This window comes from Triplophysa rosa, linkage group LG20 (assembly GCF_024868665.1).
Source record: "Triplophysa rosa linkage group LG20, Trosa_1v2, whole genome shotgun sequence".
NCBI classification, from domain to species: Eukaryota; Metazoa; Chordata; class Actinopteri; order Cypriniformes; family Nemacheilidae; genus Triplophysa; species Triplophysa rosa.
The window spans coordinates 7,086,365-7,105,721 of NC_079909.1; the positions used below are offsets into that span (position 1 = coordinate 7,086,365).

A 19,357-nucleotide genomic window follows, 5' to 3' on the forward strand; every position below is an offset into this window, starting at 1 on the left:
CACAATCGGTCATGAGATACACGAGAGCCAATGCTATGCTAGCTGATGTAGTCCTTCTTCTGGCTTGTGACCGCTTTTGCGTCTGTTACTCATACAAATGGATCGTTTGACCTGGATACGCCTGGGTAGGTTTTGAGAAAAGTGACTATTTTGTATCCTGTGTTTTATATTATATAATGAATAAATATGTAGCATTACTTCCTCAAAATGACTGAACACTGCAGGGTAATGCAAATACAATTATCCTGTCTGTATGCCAAAATTGCTGTCTGTATTAATAGTCAAAATGCAACCACACATAGACCTTGGAAATATTCCTTAAGCCCTAGACTGCAGAAATAAAACAATAACCCAAAGCTTCTTAACCTTTATTGAATTGTGACATGATCAGTCTGTGTCACACTCACCAAAAATACAATTCTTCCCTTCGCCTCAAGAACTCATATTACTCGCAGCCCAAGAGTGGCCAAGTCGCACACGACCACCCACACATCTCTCAGATAACCTTTCAGAAATGAAACAACGTTTTTGATTAATCTTTAATGAATTCTCTGTTGACCTCAGTGGTATATTTCTCAGGGTCACAGAGTATCGAACTGGCCCTTGTGAGGGATATATAAATTTCATGAGGAACAAGCAACAGACAAAGATACGTTGAGGCAAAAGGGTAGAGGACGGACTTGTTTCTTGCTTTGGAGACACTGGGGCTCACAGTTACATTCAGACGGGTTTCAGCTTCAGCTCGTAGCTCTTGAGGGCTGTAATTAAACCCCTTGTAGGATTCCTCAGAGCCGGGAGAGAGAGGGGAACACGGGAGCTTGGCTTTGGACAAGATATTCTGATTTTCAATAGGTGTGATGATAAGGACATGAATAGAATTTAATGAGGCCACTTGCTGTCATAGTGTCAGGAATTAATTTAGAACGACAGGTACCCCTGTCGAGCCATCACAATGTAATGGTATCGCCGATCGTCTTAGGTAGGGCGTTGGTCAAAAGTGTATCTTGAATGAATGGGATGTTTTGCTTCAGCAGAGAAGTCTCAGGGTTGGTTTTGTTACTTCTTGGCACTCGTCTTTCAACAAGCGTGACAGAGAAGATCTGGCTGATTATTTGCTCTTTGATATGCAGAGGACAGTGTTTAAAGTTAATTAAATTTCGGGTCGTTGAAAGTGGATGAGTAACCGAAATTAAACTCGCCAAGCAAAGGGTGTAATTTATGAACGTAATCACGCACACCTGCTTCCCGCTGCTTTTGAAAGGCTCTTTGGACACAGGCACAACATTTCACACATTTTCATACAAATTCGTTTAAATCACGCTGTCTTTTTGGAGAGAGCCATGGAGGCGATCCGCAGGCTTTGTGCATTCTCATGTTAATGGATCGATTCATTTTTTTGTGTAAACAAATAAAGTTTATGAAACACTGAAAGCGGTTTGAGCGGCAAGTCGCTGCATTGTCAGGTGTTGGCAGAGGCGTTGCAAGTTTTTCAAATTAAAATGTTATAAATTTATTTTAATAAACGACTCAAATTGATCAATAAAATAGAGTAATTTCGGTCACACTTTATTTTAAGGTCCAATTCTCGCTATTAACAAACCATTAACTACGACTTTTGTCTCAATAAACTCATAATTTGGTGCTTATTAATAGTTAGTGTAATAGTTGTTAGGTTTAGGTATTGGGTAGGATTAGGGATGTAGAATATGGTCATGCTGAATATGTGCTTTATAAGTGTTGGGTGTAACTAGTTACTAAGTAATTAGTTACTGTAATTTAATTACTTTTCCCTTGAAAAGGTAAAGTAAGGGATTACTCTTTTTTTCCTGTAATTTAATTACAGTTACTTTTGATGTAATTAAACTAAATACTTTGTGTAATATATGTGTGTGTAATAGTGGAATTGACATCAAAATTCAAAGTCTAACTTTAAAATCCGTGCTTTAATGTATAATTCTCACATTTGTAATACTTTGGTCAGTTAATAAGAGTACTTGTAGTGTAATATTATTTATTTGAATGAATTAAAAGAGCCGTTTCATGCCTATCCTTGAATCACTTAACAAATCAAGGTTGATGTAGGATATAGAAAGTAATTAGTAATAAGTAACTAAATACTTTTTGGAGAGAGTAATTTGTACAGTAATCTAATTACACTATTGAACATGTAATTAGTAACTAGTAATTAATTACTTTTTGAGAGTAACTTACCCAAAACTGTTTATAAGTGCTAATAAACAGCCAATATTCTAAAATGATATTCTTGATAATAGTGAGAATTGGTCCCTATACTAAAGTGTTACCGTAATTTCAATATAAAACTAGCATGGCATCACTTTACCGTCCACATCATGTTGCTTTGCATTGTATTAAAAAGTCAAACTTTGTTGCATTGCCATCTGTTGCTCATGTCGTCTCAAATCACAAATGTATCGAATTTAAATAACTTTTGGTTGCTTTGTTGATGCAAATCGTTGTAAACGCCATAGGCATTTCTTACTCTGATGTTAAATATTCAGCATCAACTGGGATGAGCGTAATGGATGGTTGTGATTAAAGAATACAGTTCATCACACGGATTTCTCGATGTTTGCCTAAACTTCCATCTGCATTTATTCCGCATGCAAGGAAAGTAATAACCTCAGTGACATTTGTCCTCTGAGCAAACATTTACGAGAAGCTCAAAGATTCATTTCCATTTTTGAAATCTAGAATACAGAGGGACTGATAAAAGAAGAAAGCGAAAGTTAATTTTCATTTCTTGAAGGAAATATCGGTGTTTGCAAGGCGGTGATAAACTAGTGATAAAGTGCAAGGGTTCTGTTTTTCTCTCAGGTGCAGACGGGAATCAGCGCATACCCTTCAGTATGTCCAAATGTGTTTACTTTCATAGTATGCCAGAAGCAGTTTGTCAAATTATTTTGTCCAAATATGCATGGATCAGTATGCACCCAATTTGGCACAGTAACGGCTACATTTACATTTGCATTTAGTCATTTAGCAGATGCTTTCATCCAAAGCGACTTACAAATGAGGTAAACAATGGAAGCAATCAGCTATCGGCCGATACTTTTAATACAGCCGATGATCAGGGCCGATATATCGGTATAGGCATCTGCAGATTTCAGAATAATCTGAATCTGAATAATTTCTGAATAATTGTCTATTGGCATCTGTGGAAATTTTGAATCGGTGCATCTCTAGTATGTAGACAACAAAAATGCTTAAATAGTTGAAGAAAAAATACATCACATACATGTACCAGTAGACACCATTGTAGTTTCCATTAAAATCACTACATTTCCCATTATAACCATGAAATCCATACATTTTCTGTTGTTTTGGGCAGAGTTCTTTTATTTTTTTTAGCAGGGTAGACACAGATATGTATTTAGTTAAGGACAAACTGTGTTGTTTTTAACACAACAGTTTTTTATTGTGTGTAATAATGATACACAAAATGTTAGCTATGATAATACTTTTAGCAAGACAAAGGGAGTCTGCTATTTCTATGAAAACATTTTTACTCCAAAACGTAGTTTGCATCATCTTCATGGATGCAACACAGCTAGAGACGGGAATAAAGAATATTCTTTTATATACGTATATATATATATATAAAGAAATAAATATAGCAACAACAACAAAAGAAAACTAGTTTCTTCTATAATGCAAATATCTGCTGCTAAATGTGGAAAAACTCAACCACATAACGTCTTGTCACAAGCGTTATATCTCTGGCCGAGCCTGTAATTATCATGTGCAGTGGATATAATCATATATGATGAAGGCACATGGCAGAATCAGGAGCACACAGGTTCCTCTAGACCCAAAGGACGAGGTGAAGCAGACACGTTTAGTGTCATTTCACAAACTCACGCTGCTGTAAACCTGCAATTACATCTGCTTTGTTGATGATACCAAAACCCACTCATTTCACTCTGATCAGCTATTCTGCATGGGTCCTTCAGATGGTGTGTGTGCGTGCAAACCCTCATAATAGAAATGCCATCTCTGATTTAGACGTAGGGGTGTGATGACAGCCGTTGGAGGCGAGGAAGAGCCATCAGGCTCATATAAACAGAAGTGAAACTCCGGCTCTGGAATCAATATCCGAGTTTACTTTGGCAGATCAAGTGTCCTCATATGCGGAGAGAGCTGTAAAACTGAAGCTCAGTTTAACAGAATATTTGTGCATCCCAGCTGTTTGAAAACGATGAACAAGTGATATGTCACAATGCTGTAGCATTATACATGATAGCCCTGTTTACATGTGGTGTTGAGATGCAGTTGAGGTGATTCGATCACAAGTGGTCAGGTGAGACACGTTACAGTTTAAACCTGACAGTAAAGTGCGTCTCTTGTGATAGCTTGTGTTTGGATTACAAGCGGAGGGGGTTTGATTTTATAATGATGACATACATCAGTCACTATGTCAACTGTATTAACACATGTAAAAGAGAAAGCTTGAGGCTGTTTTTCTGCTCTACACTGACAATGTCCATTGGATTTAAACACACCGTGGTGGTAAACATACCATGATGGTATCTTATTTAGGAATATACCACTGAATAATGATAAAATTTATGTAGCTTGTTGTTTACATGGTAATGTAATCTTGTATACTGTAAATCTTATTTTTTATGGGCTTTTAACACTTTTTAACACAATTGATCTATCTTAATCTTGGGTTATTTATTCTCACATGTTCATGCATTTTTGCACCTTTATTTTACTTAGGGTAAAAGTGTCCTTAAAGGGATATTTCAAGCAAAGATAATAATTCTGTTATTTTTTTCTTATGCTATTGAAAACCTCTATATGACTCGTTTTTCTGTGGAACACAAAAGAAGATATTTTGAAAAATGTCCATGGAAGTCAATGGCATTCAATGTTGTTCGGTTACCAGCATTCTTCAAAATATCTTCTTTTGTGTTCTGCAGAAGAAAGAAACTCATACAGGTTTAGAATGACATGAGGGTGAGTAAATGATTTTAAGAATGCGCATTTTTGAATGAAATATCCCTTTAAGTCAGGATTAAAAAGGCAATAACCCTAGATTAAATGTTGTATAAAAAGCCCCTTAATGTTTTTGAAGAAATCTACGCCAAACACTAGATGTTTATCCTGATATTATGATGCTTTTGTGGAATTCTAATGAGACGTTTGCCAGAAGGATTTCTCCATAAAGCTTCAAACGTCAACGTGTCACTGATAGCTTTAATCGAGCTGTCAAAATTACTGATCTCATTTTTTTTCTCCCTCCCCAGGAGTCTGTTAGACAGAGACACGTTCTCCAAATCTGATCCAAGTGAGTATAGACAACGGAGGATGAAACTGAGCGTTCCATCCCCTTTTTTACAGTCTTTCTGCATTAATGAGGCCCCCCACTCTTTCTTTCTGTAATCTTTCATCAAATAGCAGCATGAATCTGATGAGTTCTTCTTATTTTGTGGCTCAATGGCTGTTTTCAGAAGACCTGAACTCAAATACGCAATACCGGCAAGATTCAGAGAGACACTTTGAAAAGATCTTAGACAGATTGAGCTGAAAAAGAGACAAATTGAGAAAAAGATGAGACGGGTACAGCCATATGGATATGAAGAAAGTGTCATACTCTCGCTTTTAGAAAGCGCAGTGTTTCTTAAAAGCTCATCATGTAGTGGAAAATAATGAAAAAACTTGAAATTCACCCCACGTTCCTTGATTACTCGATTGTAATGAAAGAAAATGACGATTTTGTCCAATAAAGTATATTAAGACATAATGGGCCATCATATGTGCACAATTTATTGCATAAAAAGAATGATGAAGGGGATAAAAATAGTAATCAAGTAGCTCATGATTTTTCTGTTTTATTTCAACAATAAAGCCCTATTTTTTATTTATCTCCCCTTTTCACAGTGTGTGTCATGTACACTCAAGGAGTGGAGACCAAGCAGTGGAGAGAGGTGAGCTAACACACTCACGCACACACTATGCTACGGTTTCATCTACGGCGTCGTTGTCATATCATGAGTGTCAACCCTCCCTGTAGCCTCATGCGGTCAAACCGCTGTCTGTTGTACACCATCAAAACACTTTCACTGTCTCATCACTAACAAGCAACACCAAACTCAGCATCCGTGCAGCAGCTCTGTGTTCTGACTCAAGCCGTCGTGCTGAGCCAGTGTTATTTCTCCAACAGTGTCCTCATAAACCATAATAGTGTGTTCAGACCAAACGCGAATGAAGCGTTAAGCGCGAGTGATTTACATGTTAAGTCAATGCAAAGACGTGATAAACCTACTTGCGGTGCGATTCGCGCGAATTGAGCGTTCCGGGCGTTTGACGCGTGATTCGCGCGAGTTGAAAAATCTGAACTTTGGCGAAAATTTGCACGTTAATGTGAATTTCACGCGCGAATGAAGCGAGTAAACTCAAAATGTTCAAGCGTCCAACTACGCGCGAATAGCGCGATTCATTCGCGCAAGTCGCGTTTGGTCTGAACTGGGACTTTCCCATTTAAGCAAATAAATCAGCAGAGGTTTCTCCTGTTGGGTGTCATTGCTTTTTGCCATTGTCTTTTTCTTAACGGTACTGTAAGCTTTGGGTTTCATTTTTATTTGACTCTTTAAATGTTTGGAAGTACAACTCATATAAGGACCGGATATATATGGAGGACCTATAAATGTAAATAAAATTAAAAAATAACTATTTTATAATTGGCATCCAACCAAGGTGTCAAAACCTAAACAATAAAATGAATGAATACTACATCCAGAGGTTAAAATTCTGCCACTCTTTACTCATTTCTTGTTGTTCAATACCCAATTGACTTTTTTACAATTTTGCACAAAATGATGCAAAAATTTTAATCTTGCCCTGCACCGGACCTCTCAAATCTCATTTGCACTTCTGTGTTTTTTGAGCTAGCATAGAAATGTTCAAAACACACAGAAAACAAGGCTTTTCTGATTTTGACAAGTGAGCGATACTCTTGGGTCAACATCATTGTTGACCTTGGGCAAAATTTAGTCAACCAATCAAATTTCAGGGATACGTGTACAGTTCATGTGAAGTTTTAGCTTACAACCAGGGTTAGTTTCTTCTACACTATTAATCTATCATATCCCTATGGTTTTAGGGATAAATTATGGTTTAGGTTTGGATTGGGTATAGGCTTTTTCCAGAAAAATGTCCAACAAAGTATTTTGCCCCAAGAGCGTCTCTTGGCGATGCCAATTCGAACCAGAAACCAAAGGAGCATCTGCACATGTTTACATATAGCTACACAAAAGTAATCATAAAATATAGAATAAAAATAAATATAGAATAAAAAAATATAATAAATATAATGCATTATGTTGTACAGACTTCTTTTATGGTCATTTTATATCACTATTTTCACCTTTTTGAGCATGTTAAATGCTTTCAATATGTACAGGTAGCAAACCGCAGCATGAACGTTCTTCAAAAAGGCTGCATGTGTGAATGTGAACATAAAAATAGTTTACATTGACATGGTGAGCGAATGACAGAATCTATTATATCTGAGTGAACTAAAACAATAAGCAAAACATCACAACAAGTCAAATAAAATGGTCTTATCTTGCTGTTACATACAGTATAAGACCTAAAGCTGGAGGCAGACTCACCTGCGCAATGTTTGTAGATCTGTGTGTAGGCGATGACAGCTCGCCACAGCAATAAATTCTGGCATGCTTCACTTCTCAGCTGTCTATTTTTGTATGCAGTCTGCTCTGATTTAATGTGAACAGAAGACACATGCTATTAAAGTCAAGTTATCTGATTGAACAGTTATTGTTTGTGAATTATTGTTTTTGTTTAGAAGCTTTCGTTTGTTGTTGTTTCCCAATGTTAGCCAAATGGCAGATGTGTTCAACGCCATGGTAAAGTTCATTCTTCCGGTCTGATGAAAGAGCAATTTTGCCATTTAACACTCAATAATACACACGCACACACACACGCACACACTTGCATCCAGAACAGCAGGATGTGATTTGTTCTGGTTCTGTTAACTGTCTCTGTGTAAGTACACAGATGTGCTGTTGTGCTCCGATTGTCCTCCATTTTCTGTGCAGCGCCTGACTCATTTTGTGAAAAGGTTATTGCACATGCTTTTAAACTTCATGAAATCTTGCCCAGTGTCCATGCAATCGCTGTGAAAGAGCCACTCTCTGACAGAACCCTCACCTCAGGATGTCAAATCCTAGAAGCAAATTGTATGAAATGTTTGGATTGCCCAATGGTAGTATGATGTAATGTCAAACATAGCTTTTTAAAGCTGTGAAACAAGTTTTTTTTACTGAAACAACAAGAACAACAAAGTATATCTAATAAAATATAAACAAATATTGAACAAATATATGGGGTGTCTTATTGACACATGCTCTATATTTTTTGGTCTTTGAACAACCCCTTCAAAGCTCAAGTACCCTTCAACAACCATAATCTTGAAACACAGCGCTGAGTTCACATTGGCCGCGTGCAGTCTGAAGATTTGACAGCGCTGACCAATATGGGTCACTGACTTCGAAGATGTGTATGCTTGCGCTGTCATGGGCAGGTCAATTTAATAATCTTGGGTTGTGTTATTTCCCAGATTGTGGGCCAGAGGTTTCATATTTTTCGGGTTGAACCTGTTTTATTTTATTTTTGTTACTTTTGGGTTAAAAAACAAAATGTGTTTTTTAAGAAAGCCACCTACAAAGAACCTAATGTCATGCACTGAAGGGCCTATGACATTAAATTCATAAAGAAGCGTATAACCAATTTAAGAACCCTAAAATAGATAGAATAGATAGGAAGAACTTAAAGACTGTTGAATTTCTATCTTCATTCTAGATGATATCTTTAGATACTATGCACCGATAACTTTCTCCACCGATACCGATAGCTGATTATTTGTAGTGGTATCTGCCGATGCTGATACGAAGATTAAATTAATATTTCATAACCTTCTGAATGTTATTAATTTATATCATGACTATTAATATTGAACATAAAAATTGCAAATTCATTAGATTTCTTGTTCTCTTTTGATTGACAATATATATCAGACCTGATCATTGGCTGTTTTGAAACTATCGGCCGATAGTGTGAAAAAATGCTTCAATCGATGATGCCGATTATTGGCCGATATATCGTTACATCTCTAATAGATACTATCTACTGTACATAAGCACCAGAAAAATCATTATCATACATCATAGTGCATTGTTTCTGAACTAAATTTAATTTCAACTTTTTTTCTTGCTGTCTGCACACTGCTGTCAATCCTGACAATAATTGCTCATTTATTTCATGGTCTGGGTAGACCTTTTAGCTCTTCTTGTACAAAAGAAAAGTAAAATAAAACATCCAATGTTTATTTCCAGCCTACAGTGAGTCGTGCCAGCCGTCTATTGTAGACCAGGATTGATTATAGCAGTCGGACACATTTACTAATAATTGGTAATAACTAAGGCTCTTATTATAAAGCTTTTAGCTTGTTGATTTGAAATTATTATAGCTGTTTGAAGGGTTCATTTTTACCAGCGCACCAGCACACAGCTTGATTCTAATGAGCTTTTATTCATTAGATAGTTGAAAGCTTTTTGTAGATACTGCAATTAAGGTTGTTATCTAATTCTTGCATAAGACATATGACAGGGTTTTAAAAAATATGAATTAACTCATTAAAGAAAAAAGCAGGTTTGTTTTATTGCAGTTGAGAAATATGAGTGTATACAGTACATGCAACCCAACCTGAGTACATGTGCAAAACCCTCTGCAAAATGTCTATTCTACACAATAATATCAGTGTATTGACATGTTTTGGAGGATTTATATTAGTTTAGGGTATATTTATCCAAATGATCAGTATAAAAAAAAAACAACGTAATTTCATATTTCATATTTTGGTAGTCATCACATGAGAATTATCATTCTTAAAGCACTTTACATTCTTTTTATACATTGGTAAACGTTTACATTCTGAAACGCTTTAAATGTAACCCAAACACATCTCTAACATCTCTAACGCAAAGAATAGTGTTTCTTGCTTAATATTTCTCGCGGGATTATTTGTTTTCGCATCACTCGCGCAATTAAAAACCTCCTTTTGACGAATCAAACAAAGTTAGGTAAAACAAGTAAAAATGCTGTAATATGCATGCCAGGCCAGTAGTTGGCGATGTCAAAAACAAATAAAAATTCATCTTGAGCATCATATTCCCATAAAATAATACAAATTCAGTACGTACTGTCACAGTATGTGATTTTGGACAAGTACCTACCTAAGTACCATTTCGGACATACTGCGTCCGCCATGTTTTATGGTCATGTGACCCATATGTTCTTTGACCTGTGACGTATTAACAACAACCTACATGTGAGCGTTGATAAAAACATAATTTAGTCACAAGAAATTAATTTTATTGGCACTTACATTAAAAACCGACGTCCGCCTTAAAGTTTTCCGCTATATTTATTTGATTTACTTTTGAAATTTGACCGTTGCTCAGCTCCCGTGGCATCATGGGATAGATCAGTGTCCATCCGATCCACACTCACGAATCTCGGCAGAATACTTTTGCATACTGAGGTTTCGGACATACTATTCATGACTCATACTCATTTTCGCCTGCTATATAGTATGGAAGTAGGCAATTTCGGACGCAGCGACAGACTACTTAAACTACTTGAGTTGGATTTTTTTAGCCACTCGAGTTGATTTTTGTGACATTGCCAACTACTGGCCTGGCATGCATATTACAGCATTTTTACATATTTTTGCAGATCCGTGTAATGCAGATCATCTTGACAACAGTGTCGTGTGTACGTGAAACTTTTCAAAAAACGCCAAAGAAAAACTTTTCTGTTTCTTACTAAATCAACGTTGTAAACGTACAGTTAATATCACTTCATAAGAAGCAGACTTTGTTTGCAGATTATGTATTAATTTATGTAAATGTTGTGCTGTGCTTTAGTGTTAAAGGTGGCTTCAGTTCATTTATAACATGTTTAGCTGAAGATGGAGAGGAGGGGACCTGTCCAATTATTTTGTCTTGTTATAACAGGGGTAAGGGGGGTTAATGATGGAGTAGTGCGCTGTTAGCTGTGTTTCGGGGGGATCGAGTGCAGCGATTGGCTCAAGCTCCCCCTAATTAAGTCGATGTAATTGTCACCGATCTTCAGAGCTCTCCAGCTTGATGAGTGGCCACACTGCTGTAATTAGTGCTGTAGGAATGACTCGCAGTTCATCCTAATCGCTTCTCTCTCCGCAAGAGCCCGCACCTCGGCATGCCAAATTTCCCCCAACTTCAGATGAGTCTCTGTAAAATACTTCTGATAGTAGAGGCAAAATACAGCGACAAAGATCAAATCAGAGGGGAATTATACTTTATCTGAGAGAACTTTTCTATGTACCATTTTTAGTCTTCTGTTAATCTTGAAGTCATGCTGTTCCTTGTAACTAATCTCATTTTCCTTCTTTCTGACCCTTTTCTCCCACTCTTGTCCCTAATACACTTTCTAGTTCGGGAGAACGGAGGTGATTGACAACACGCTAAATCCAGACTTTGTCAGGAAGTACATCTTGGACTACTTCTTTGAGGAAAAGCAGAACATGCGCTTTGATTTGTGAGTTATTTCTTCAGACTCACGTCATGAGGAGTAACACATGATATTGATATTCCTGTTCATTTGCAAACCCAATTAATGCTCAAATCATTTTTGTATGTGTTTGTGTGTCTACATTCGCTTATTGAAAACGGAAATGACTCATGTAGTCCCATTTCAAAAATATATTTTTTATTAATTGCACACTATTGAATGATGTTGTGACAAAATGATTTGAATTGTGTTGAATTGGATTATTTTAATTAGTTAAATTCAACAAGAAGCTATATTTTTGAGTGGTGACTTTAAGCTGATTTCTTAAAGGGACACTTCACCCAAAAATGAAAATTCTGTCATCATTTTCTCACCTTCAAGTTGTTCCAAATCTGGATACATTTCTTTGTTCTGATCAACATAGTGAAAGATATTTGGAAGAATGCTTATAACCAAACAGTTCTTGGCTACTCATGACTACCGTGTAGGAAAAATTACAATGGTGGTCCAAAGTGCCCCAGAGCTGTTTACTTTCCTACATTCTTCAAAATATCTTCTTTTGTGTTCAACAGAACAAAAACATTTATAAAGAATTTTTTCCTACTAAGGTAGTCAATGGTGGCCAAGATCTGTTTGGTTATAAGCATTCTTCCAAATATCTTTCTCTATGTTCATCAGAACAAAAACATTTATACAGATTTAGAACAACTCAAAGGTGAGTAAAGGAGGACAGAATTTAGATTTTTGGGTGAACTGTTCCTTTAAGAGGCTTTATTGCTTAACGTGTATCTAGATATTCTGTCATTTTTCAATTGTTGAATGTGTAATTTTTGTTATTTATGACTGTTTTCAGGTATGATGTTGATTCTAAAAGTCCTGACCTCTCCAAACATGTAAGTAGTACGAACTTTATGTAACCCAGTAGCGAACCGTGATGTTTGAGCCTTGGCCCTCTGCGCACACGCAACACCCCCCCAACACACACACACTTACCACAGTACAGTAAGGTATTTGACCTTACTGTGCTTTCCTACAGAAGTGTGCATACATCTTTATAAGATCACACTTACCACATGATACATTTACAATGCTACTCCAGACTTGAAACGCAACAAGCCGAACAGCACTGCAAGAGAGTTATCACCAAAATAACACACAATACAAAAACAAATCATTACTCATACATATGCATTATGATCGGCGTGCCGCGTGTATGTGCTCTTCAACGGAATAAGGGACCACATGACAGACACTGCCTCCCAGTCTGATCATAAAACCAACACAGACTAACATACACAATACCAGTTTAAAAAGCCACACCTCATGAGAGCGCTCTCAGCAAAGAAAACCTGCACTAGCAGACAGTAAACAGAGATTCACCAGCGACTGTACTATGATTATAATAAATCTTAATATTGAAATGGTACAGTGAACTAAACTAATGGAACTGATCATAGTAAATTAACCATTTATCTGAAAAAATGTCACTGTTATGCAGAATAACAGCAAATATGCACAATACTGACCACAGTCAAAATCGCTCGTCTCAAATAAAGCTAAGCAACATAAACAAATGTGCACATCAGCAACCAGAATGAATTGAGGCAAAGCGGCCTAATAAATCATAAATAACTTACAATTTGATGACCAAATTACTTGATAACAAAGTCTTCCTCCTGTTGTTTTGATTGAACAACGTTTATCAGCTTTTCTCTTCATAACAAAGTTCATCTACATGCTGTTTTAATGACGTTTTCCGCATTTCTTCTTCTTTTTCTTCTTTTGAAGTTTTATGGCGTGTAGCGAACCAACTTCAGGTGCTTCTTCCGCTTTACGAGACTGCTGGTGAACAATCCCCCAGATGGCGGAAAGTTAGCAAAAAACAAAGCGCGCCTGTTTAGAAAGATGATATGATTGGACAGTTTTACTGTCACTCAAAATGAATCTCTCTCATTGATTTACTATTGTACTGTCAGCAGTAGCCTAATTGAAGGCCCCCAACGTAAGCACGCGTTCAGACAGCGCATGACATCACAGAACTGCGACTGCTCCGTGATCTTGAACTACTCTCGTGAGACTTGGAAATGTCACGTGGATAGAGTCCGCATCGATCCAGGAAGTCAAATATACATATCTTATAGGGAAAATCGGCCGACTTATATTGAAAATAATATGTTAAAGTTTTTAAATATTATTTTTACGATAGTTTAGGTCATCACAGAGGGCCTAGAGGGCCCTGAGGGTTCGCTACTGATGTAACCTGTAAGAAAACATTTGTATGCAAGTCAGTTTCTTAAAAAAGTATCCAAATATATTTTAGAATGTGCTCACCTCTTTAGAGATAAAGACTTTTAAAGTCCTGTCACACTGTTCAACCAACATTTCAGTATGTTGCATTTACAAATGTTAAATTGCCTTAGATATTTCAATTCATCTTTCTTACAGTTGGAGCCGCTTTCGAGGTAGATGTATTAGTCATGAAACGAATCTCATGTAGAATTATATTTACAGCTATTTTTGTGACAGCTTTTTGAATCCACATTTAATAATATATACAACAAAGCTTTTGCTCAATATAGCTCATTTTTAGCTAATAACTTACCATTAAATTTCCTCTTTACCCGATGTCTTTGATTCTCTCATGTGGACGCAAAAAGTGAAACCATCCATAGAAGAAAACCAATATGATCATGTGATTATACAATATATTTGGATATTTTTTATTGGCATGTTATTCACGTTCCCATGATTTTCATCACACCTCAGTGCATGCAAAGCACTCGGATACTGTAGACATCACTATTCAACCTCTCCTGCTGTGTGTGACGTCATCCGTGTGTGTCTGGTATTGTATTTGTGTCTTGTGCTTTCTGTTACACGCTGTGCTCTTTTGTAAACATGGCCGTCCTACTTCCCAGAAGTCCTTTGAACTAAACGTACGTCTTTGCCTTCCAATTCATTAATATGAAGAGAGTGGATTTTGGGGAACATTATAAGCGCTTACTGCATCTTGTACTTGATCCCCCTCCCCATCTACTGTAGGACTTTCTCGGTCAGATGTTCTGCACGCTGGGCGAGATTGTGGGCTCACCAGCCAGTCGACTAGAGAAACCTCTTGGGTGAGTAGATACGACTGTTGGAAACCAAAATGATAGATGGTTGTTTATCTGTCGGCTTGTTTATCAAGTCCAAAATTAACTTTGTCTCACACCTGCCAAAAACAGTGACATGAAACTGCATTTTCATTGGTTCATTTCATAAGCAAGTCTCTGAGAAAACTCGGAAAACTGTAAAACTTGCACACTTGACATACTGCGTAGGTGTTTTACATCAGCGAGGGTCAGATTATCATTCCTACCATTCGTTCCACGTATTATGTTTCTGTCCTTAATAGAGTTACTGGCAAGTATTTAATTCGGTTTTATCGATTTTTCTCGCATTTGCCACTTGGCGAGCGCTACTTGGAACCTGCTTGTTTCCCTTGGCTGTTTCATTGTTGGCAGATGACACGCTAGCAGAAGCAGTCATCTGTGGCCCCTTCTTTCGAAAGCATTGTTAGTCTTTTCGGTTCCCCGTCATTGGCCCCGGTGTTGTAGGTCCTTCCAGATGGAGTCTGATTGTGGAGCACAATATTTCTGGTCGAGAACCTCTTTAATTAGAGCGCCACCGCCATGTGTGACATCAACAGATTTCAAGGCTTAGCTGCTCTTCCTCATTAGCTACAGCAGTGCATTGTGGGTAAACTTGTTTGAGAAGATGTGGTCCTTGATGTAGAAATGTTGACACATGCATTTTTACATGCTTAGTTTTTGTAAGCGTTTGTTGGCGGTACGTCTTACCGTAGCAAAATCACATATTCAAGGAAGGAAGTCCCGAGGGAGGCAGAACTTTAAATTAGGGGTGTAAAATAAAAAGCGGTAACTCCCATGCTGTTTAGTATCGGAATCTAATCTGTGGGTTGGGAAAAACATTTACATGAGGATGCATTAATGCAAATGTCATTGTTCGGAAAAATGGCCTTGTCTTGATTCAGAGGCCTTGTGTATTCTAGATGTTTTCCCCTGGTTTTCTCTCAAAGTCAAGCAGAATGACACGGCTTATTGTTGTGTATGGTAAACTGAGTTTCCCATTGATTAATGTACAACGAAATCGTACGTTTCTTTAGGGAAAAGCTTATAAAGTCCATGAAGCACAGGTTGAATTGCTTCCTCCAGGCTTGTAGACCATATAACAAACTGAATGGGATAACACAGTGTGCTTTACAGACGAAGAGAGCGTCTGTGAAGTATGTTTTCATGTTTTCAATTCAGTTCGCCCTCTAGTGTAATGTCCATTAAGCGTACATTTCTCCTGTAGGCATCTGAGGACATGCTGACTGAGGGACTGAGGGAAGCTGTTATGACATTGAGGAGAAAGATCGGAGAAAAGTGAAGCTTAAAGTTTAATGTAGTTGGTTTGCAGGACCCAGTTTACAGCCACAACAGATCCACAGATATTAAAAATCAGTTTCAAGTCTTATTTGTACACTGTAAAAAAGCTCAACTTTTCTAGTGACTTTCAATTGGCTCATAAATTTGTCACTTGTGGCAACAGTCTTTACAAAACTTTAACTGAGCTAGTTGAAACATTTAGATACAAGACGTAAATAGAAAATGTATAGATGCGCCTGACCAGAAGTTAACTTTAGGTTTGTGTTTGGTTATAATATAACAATTAATTATATATTTAATTAAATTATTATTAGGGATGTAACAATATTATCGATATCGTGTTATTGCAATAGCAAAATTGTCTCAATATTATCGTGGGGACATGACTGTATGAAACGATGGGTCTTCTGGGCCTAACAGAGAATGTTAGAAAAAATAATAGATGTTGCCTTTGGCAAGGTCCATCTGGTGCAGTTATTTTATTTGACAAAAGGGATTTTTAGGTCATTTGACCCGTCTCACATAACCCATACCTCTAAGCAACAGTTATGATTAGAGGATAAAGAAAGAGGATGCTTATGGGACGTTTTTAAGTCATCATTTGTCATTTTAAATACTGCAGTAAATACCGTACTGTGGACTCGACAGTATACCGAGGTATTATCGTACAGTGAGATTTTGATATTGTTACATCCCTAATTATTATTAATTTATCTGAATATTTTATTGTATATTAATTGAATTAAAACTACTCAACATTGATTCTTTGCGGAGGTCTACCGGAAGTTAAGTTTGGGCCACATACCGTTGTTGCCGCGAGGACTGAAAACTTCCATTTTCATGGAAACTGATTTCAGCATTTTCATCAATATTTTATCATTTTTTAGCATAACATATTTCCTTGGAACCTCGCCCAAAGTTTTACATATGGTCTGTCCCACAGCGGGCTTCCATGTATCCCGCAAGTATTGCAATTAGCGTAATTTAACTCTCTTTGCATGAGCACCATTCGCAAATGGCAAGAAGCTAAAGTTCAAACCCCTTCCCCATGTTGAGGTCTATGATGTGTTGAAGCAGATGTTAATGTCAGTGTAAAATTAAATAGAGAAGAAGCAAAAGTGGAATGAGATGTTTCCCACCTTCTTGAACTCGGCCACTCCCGGCGCTCTCATCGCACATATGCCGAGTCTCGGGGGAGAGCTCAAGCACAGCCGACAATCTGTTTTCAATGGTTTAATAAGCTCTCCTAAAGCACGTTTCTGCAGTGTATTAAGGAAGAGCCAAATTACGAGTCTTAAGAAGAGTCTCCACAAGACTCTAACCATGGCCACGGTTCTCATATATACTCATATATACTTACAATAAGTATTAAATTCAGTACTTGTTTTTGTGCTAGATGACCCGATTTAGGATTTTGGACATGAAAAGGGAACCAAACCATATGAAAACGCCATAGAGACTCTTTTGAAAGAAGGCTTCTAAAGGCACAGTTCACCCAAAAAATGAATTTACTCACCCTCAAGTGAGTATAGATTTCCTTGTTCTATTTCCTTGTTCTATCTAACACTAACAATTTGGATGAATGTAGGTACACAAAAAGCTCTGGGGCACCATTGATCACCACAGTAGTTTTCTTTTCCTATGATAGTCAATGGTGCCCCAGAACTTTTTGGTTACAAACATTCTTACAAGTATCTTCTTCTTTGTTTGACAGAACAAAGAAATGTATACAGGTTTGGAACAACTTGAGGGCGAGTAATAATATTTTTGGGGTGAACCACCCCTTAGAATTGTGGAACCAGCACAGACGAGTGCCTGTCACATATCCTTCCAAAAATAAACCACTTCATTTCCACTCTCTCTTGTTTTTGAGGACATATTTTTCAAGACCACCTCAATGCACTTCTCCAAACAGGCAAACAAAAGCCTCTATCTGCGTTTTGTCCTCCATTTCCAACCCCTGCGTTTAATTGTTTTGCCTTTAATCTTCAGGAAATTGGACCTCACATTAATTATGAGGAACAGGTCTGGTTTTGATGATGAAAGAGGCATCTGTGAGAGGAAAGGCGAGGAAAACACGGAGCATATTTAATGGAAAAAGCACCACGGACCAAGTGTATGTGTGTGTGTGAGCGCTTGTCTGGAAGATGAATAATGAGCTAGTGTAAAAGTAACAAGCAATAAGAAGGCGACAATTCTGGGCTTGCACAGCGGTAAGCACCTCAAGTCACTGGATTTGTTTGATAATTTACAGAATTTCATCGGTTTTGTCAGTTATCGAGTAAATATTAGATGAACAGACAACAACGTGAGCTTTTCTTCGCAATAATATCTGCATTACAGCCTGCTGGAAGTTTCTTTCTTGTACATCTATTAGAGCTCGATTGAAAACAGATCAAACCAGAGATTTTGTTGTTTCATGCTATAAATAGGTGGCAGGAAATTAAATAATGAGACAAAAAGAGATCAATTTACATATTCACGCTCATGTTGTTCAAAACCCGTGGAACACAATGAAAGATATTTTGTGAAATGTCTCAGCGAGTTTGTATATATGTACAATGGAAGTCAATGTTGTTTGGTTACTAACATTCTTCGAAATATCTTCTTACAGTCATACAGGTTTGCATTGACATGAGGGTTTTTTGGGTGAACTGTCCCTTAAGTAGCGTGTGGAAGTAGCGTGTTTAAACGCTCTATCTTTAAATGACTATAGAGAAGCCAAAGTGTGTTGATGCACTTTAATCTGCTGTAATACAAGAAAGATCAAGGTCTCTTCAGATTGAGATGTGTAGACACTTAGATTAAGATCCACCGACGACTCACTTATTGAAATGCTATTATTACTGAGGTTCTTATCTGAGAGTCGGACCCCAGATGTTTGTCTTCTCTCTTTTATTCCTTAAATTGGGGCATTCTATAAGTAGATGGTTCAGCAGTCTTAAAGGAGCAATGTAAATGTGAATTTTGGAGATTTTAGGGGCATCTACACAGCAAAATCGGCAGTGTTAAAAAAGGTCAAATTAACACGCACAGTGTATATATAATCCACGCTTCGATAGTGTGGATTATATTTACATTTATTCATTTGTAGGAGAGCATATAAACGTTTTGTCAACACGCTATACCGTTAGTTTACAAGGCCATGCTACTAGGAGGATTAAAGCTGGAGTAAGCAAAGGAGAGAATGAACAACTTTTTTTTTTTGACAGAGAGTTATTGGTTAGTCAAATAAATGCGGAACAGGTATGTTTTTAGCTGTTTTTTGAAAGTTGTGAAGGATGCTGCAGTTCGGGTGGAGGCTGGTAGTTCATTCCACCAAAGGGGAA

General features: G+C 37.3%; 1 protein-coding gene across 2 annotated transcripts in view; it reads left to right on the forward strand.

Moving 5' to 3' along the window:
- The window catches only part of cpne5b (copine Vb), a 119,106-nt gene that overhangs the window by 27,208 nt on the left and 72,541 nt on the right, over positions 1 to 19,357 (forward strand). The window contains exons 2-7 of one of the 2 annotated variants that reach the window (XM_057362045.1): positions 5,271 to 5,311; positions 5,905 to 5,951; positions 11,522 to 11,625; positions 12,452 to 12,491; positions 14,517 to 14,534; positions 14,641 to 14,717. In XM_057362045.1, the coding sequence (XP_057218028.1) occupies positions 5,271 to 5,311; positions 5,905 to 5,951; positions 11,522 to 11,625; positions 12,452 to 12,491; positions 14,517 to 14,534; positions 14,641 to 14,717 (327 nt within the window). The remainder of the gene's footprint in view (positions 1 to 5,270; positions 5,312 to 5,904; positions 5,952 to 11,521; positions 11,626 to 12,451; positions 12,492 to 14,516; positions 14,535 to 14,640; positions 14,718 to 19,357) is intronic. The other variant, XM_057362046.1, reaches the window with a different exon arrangement.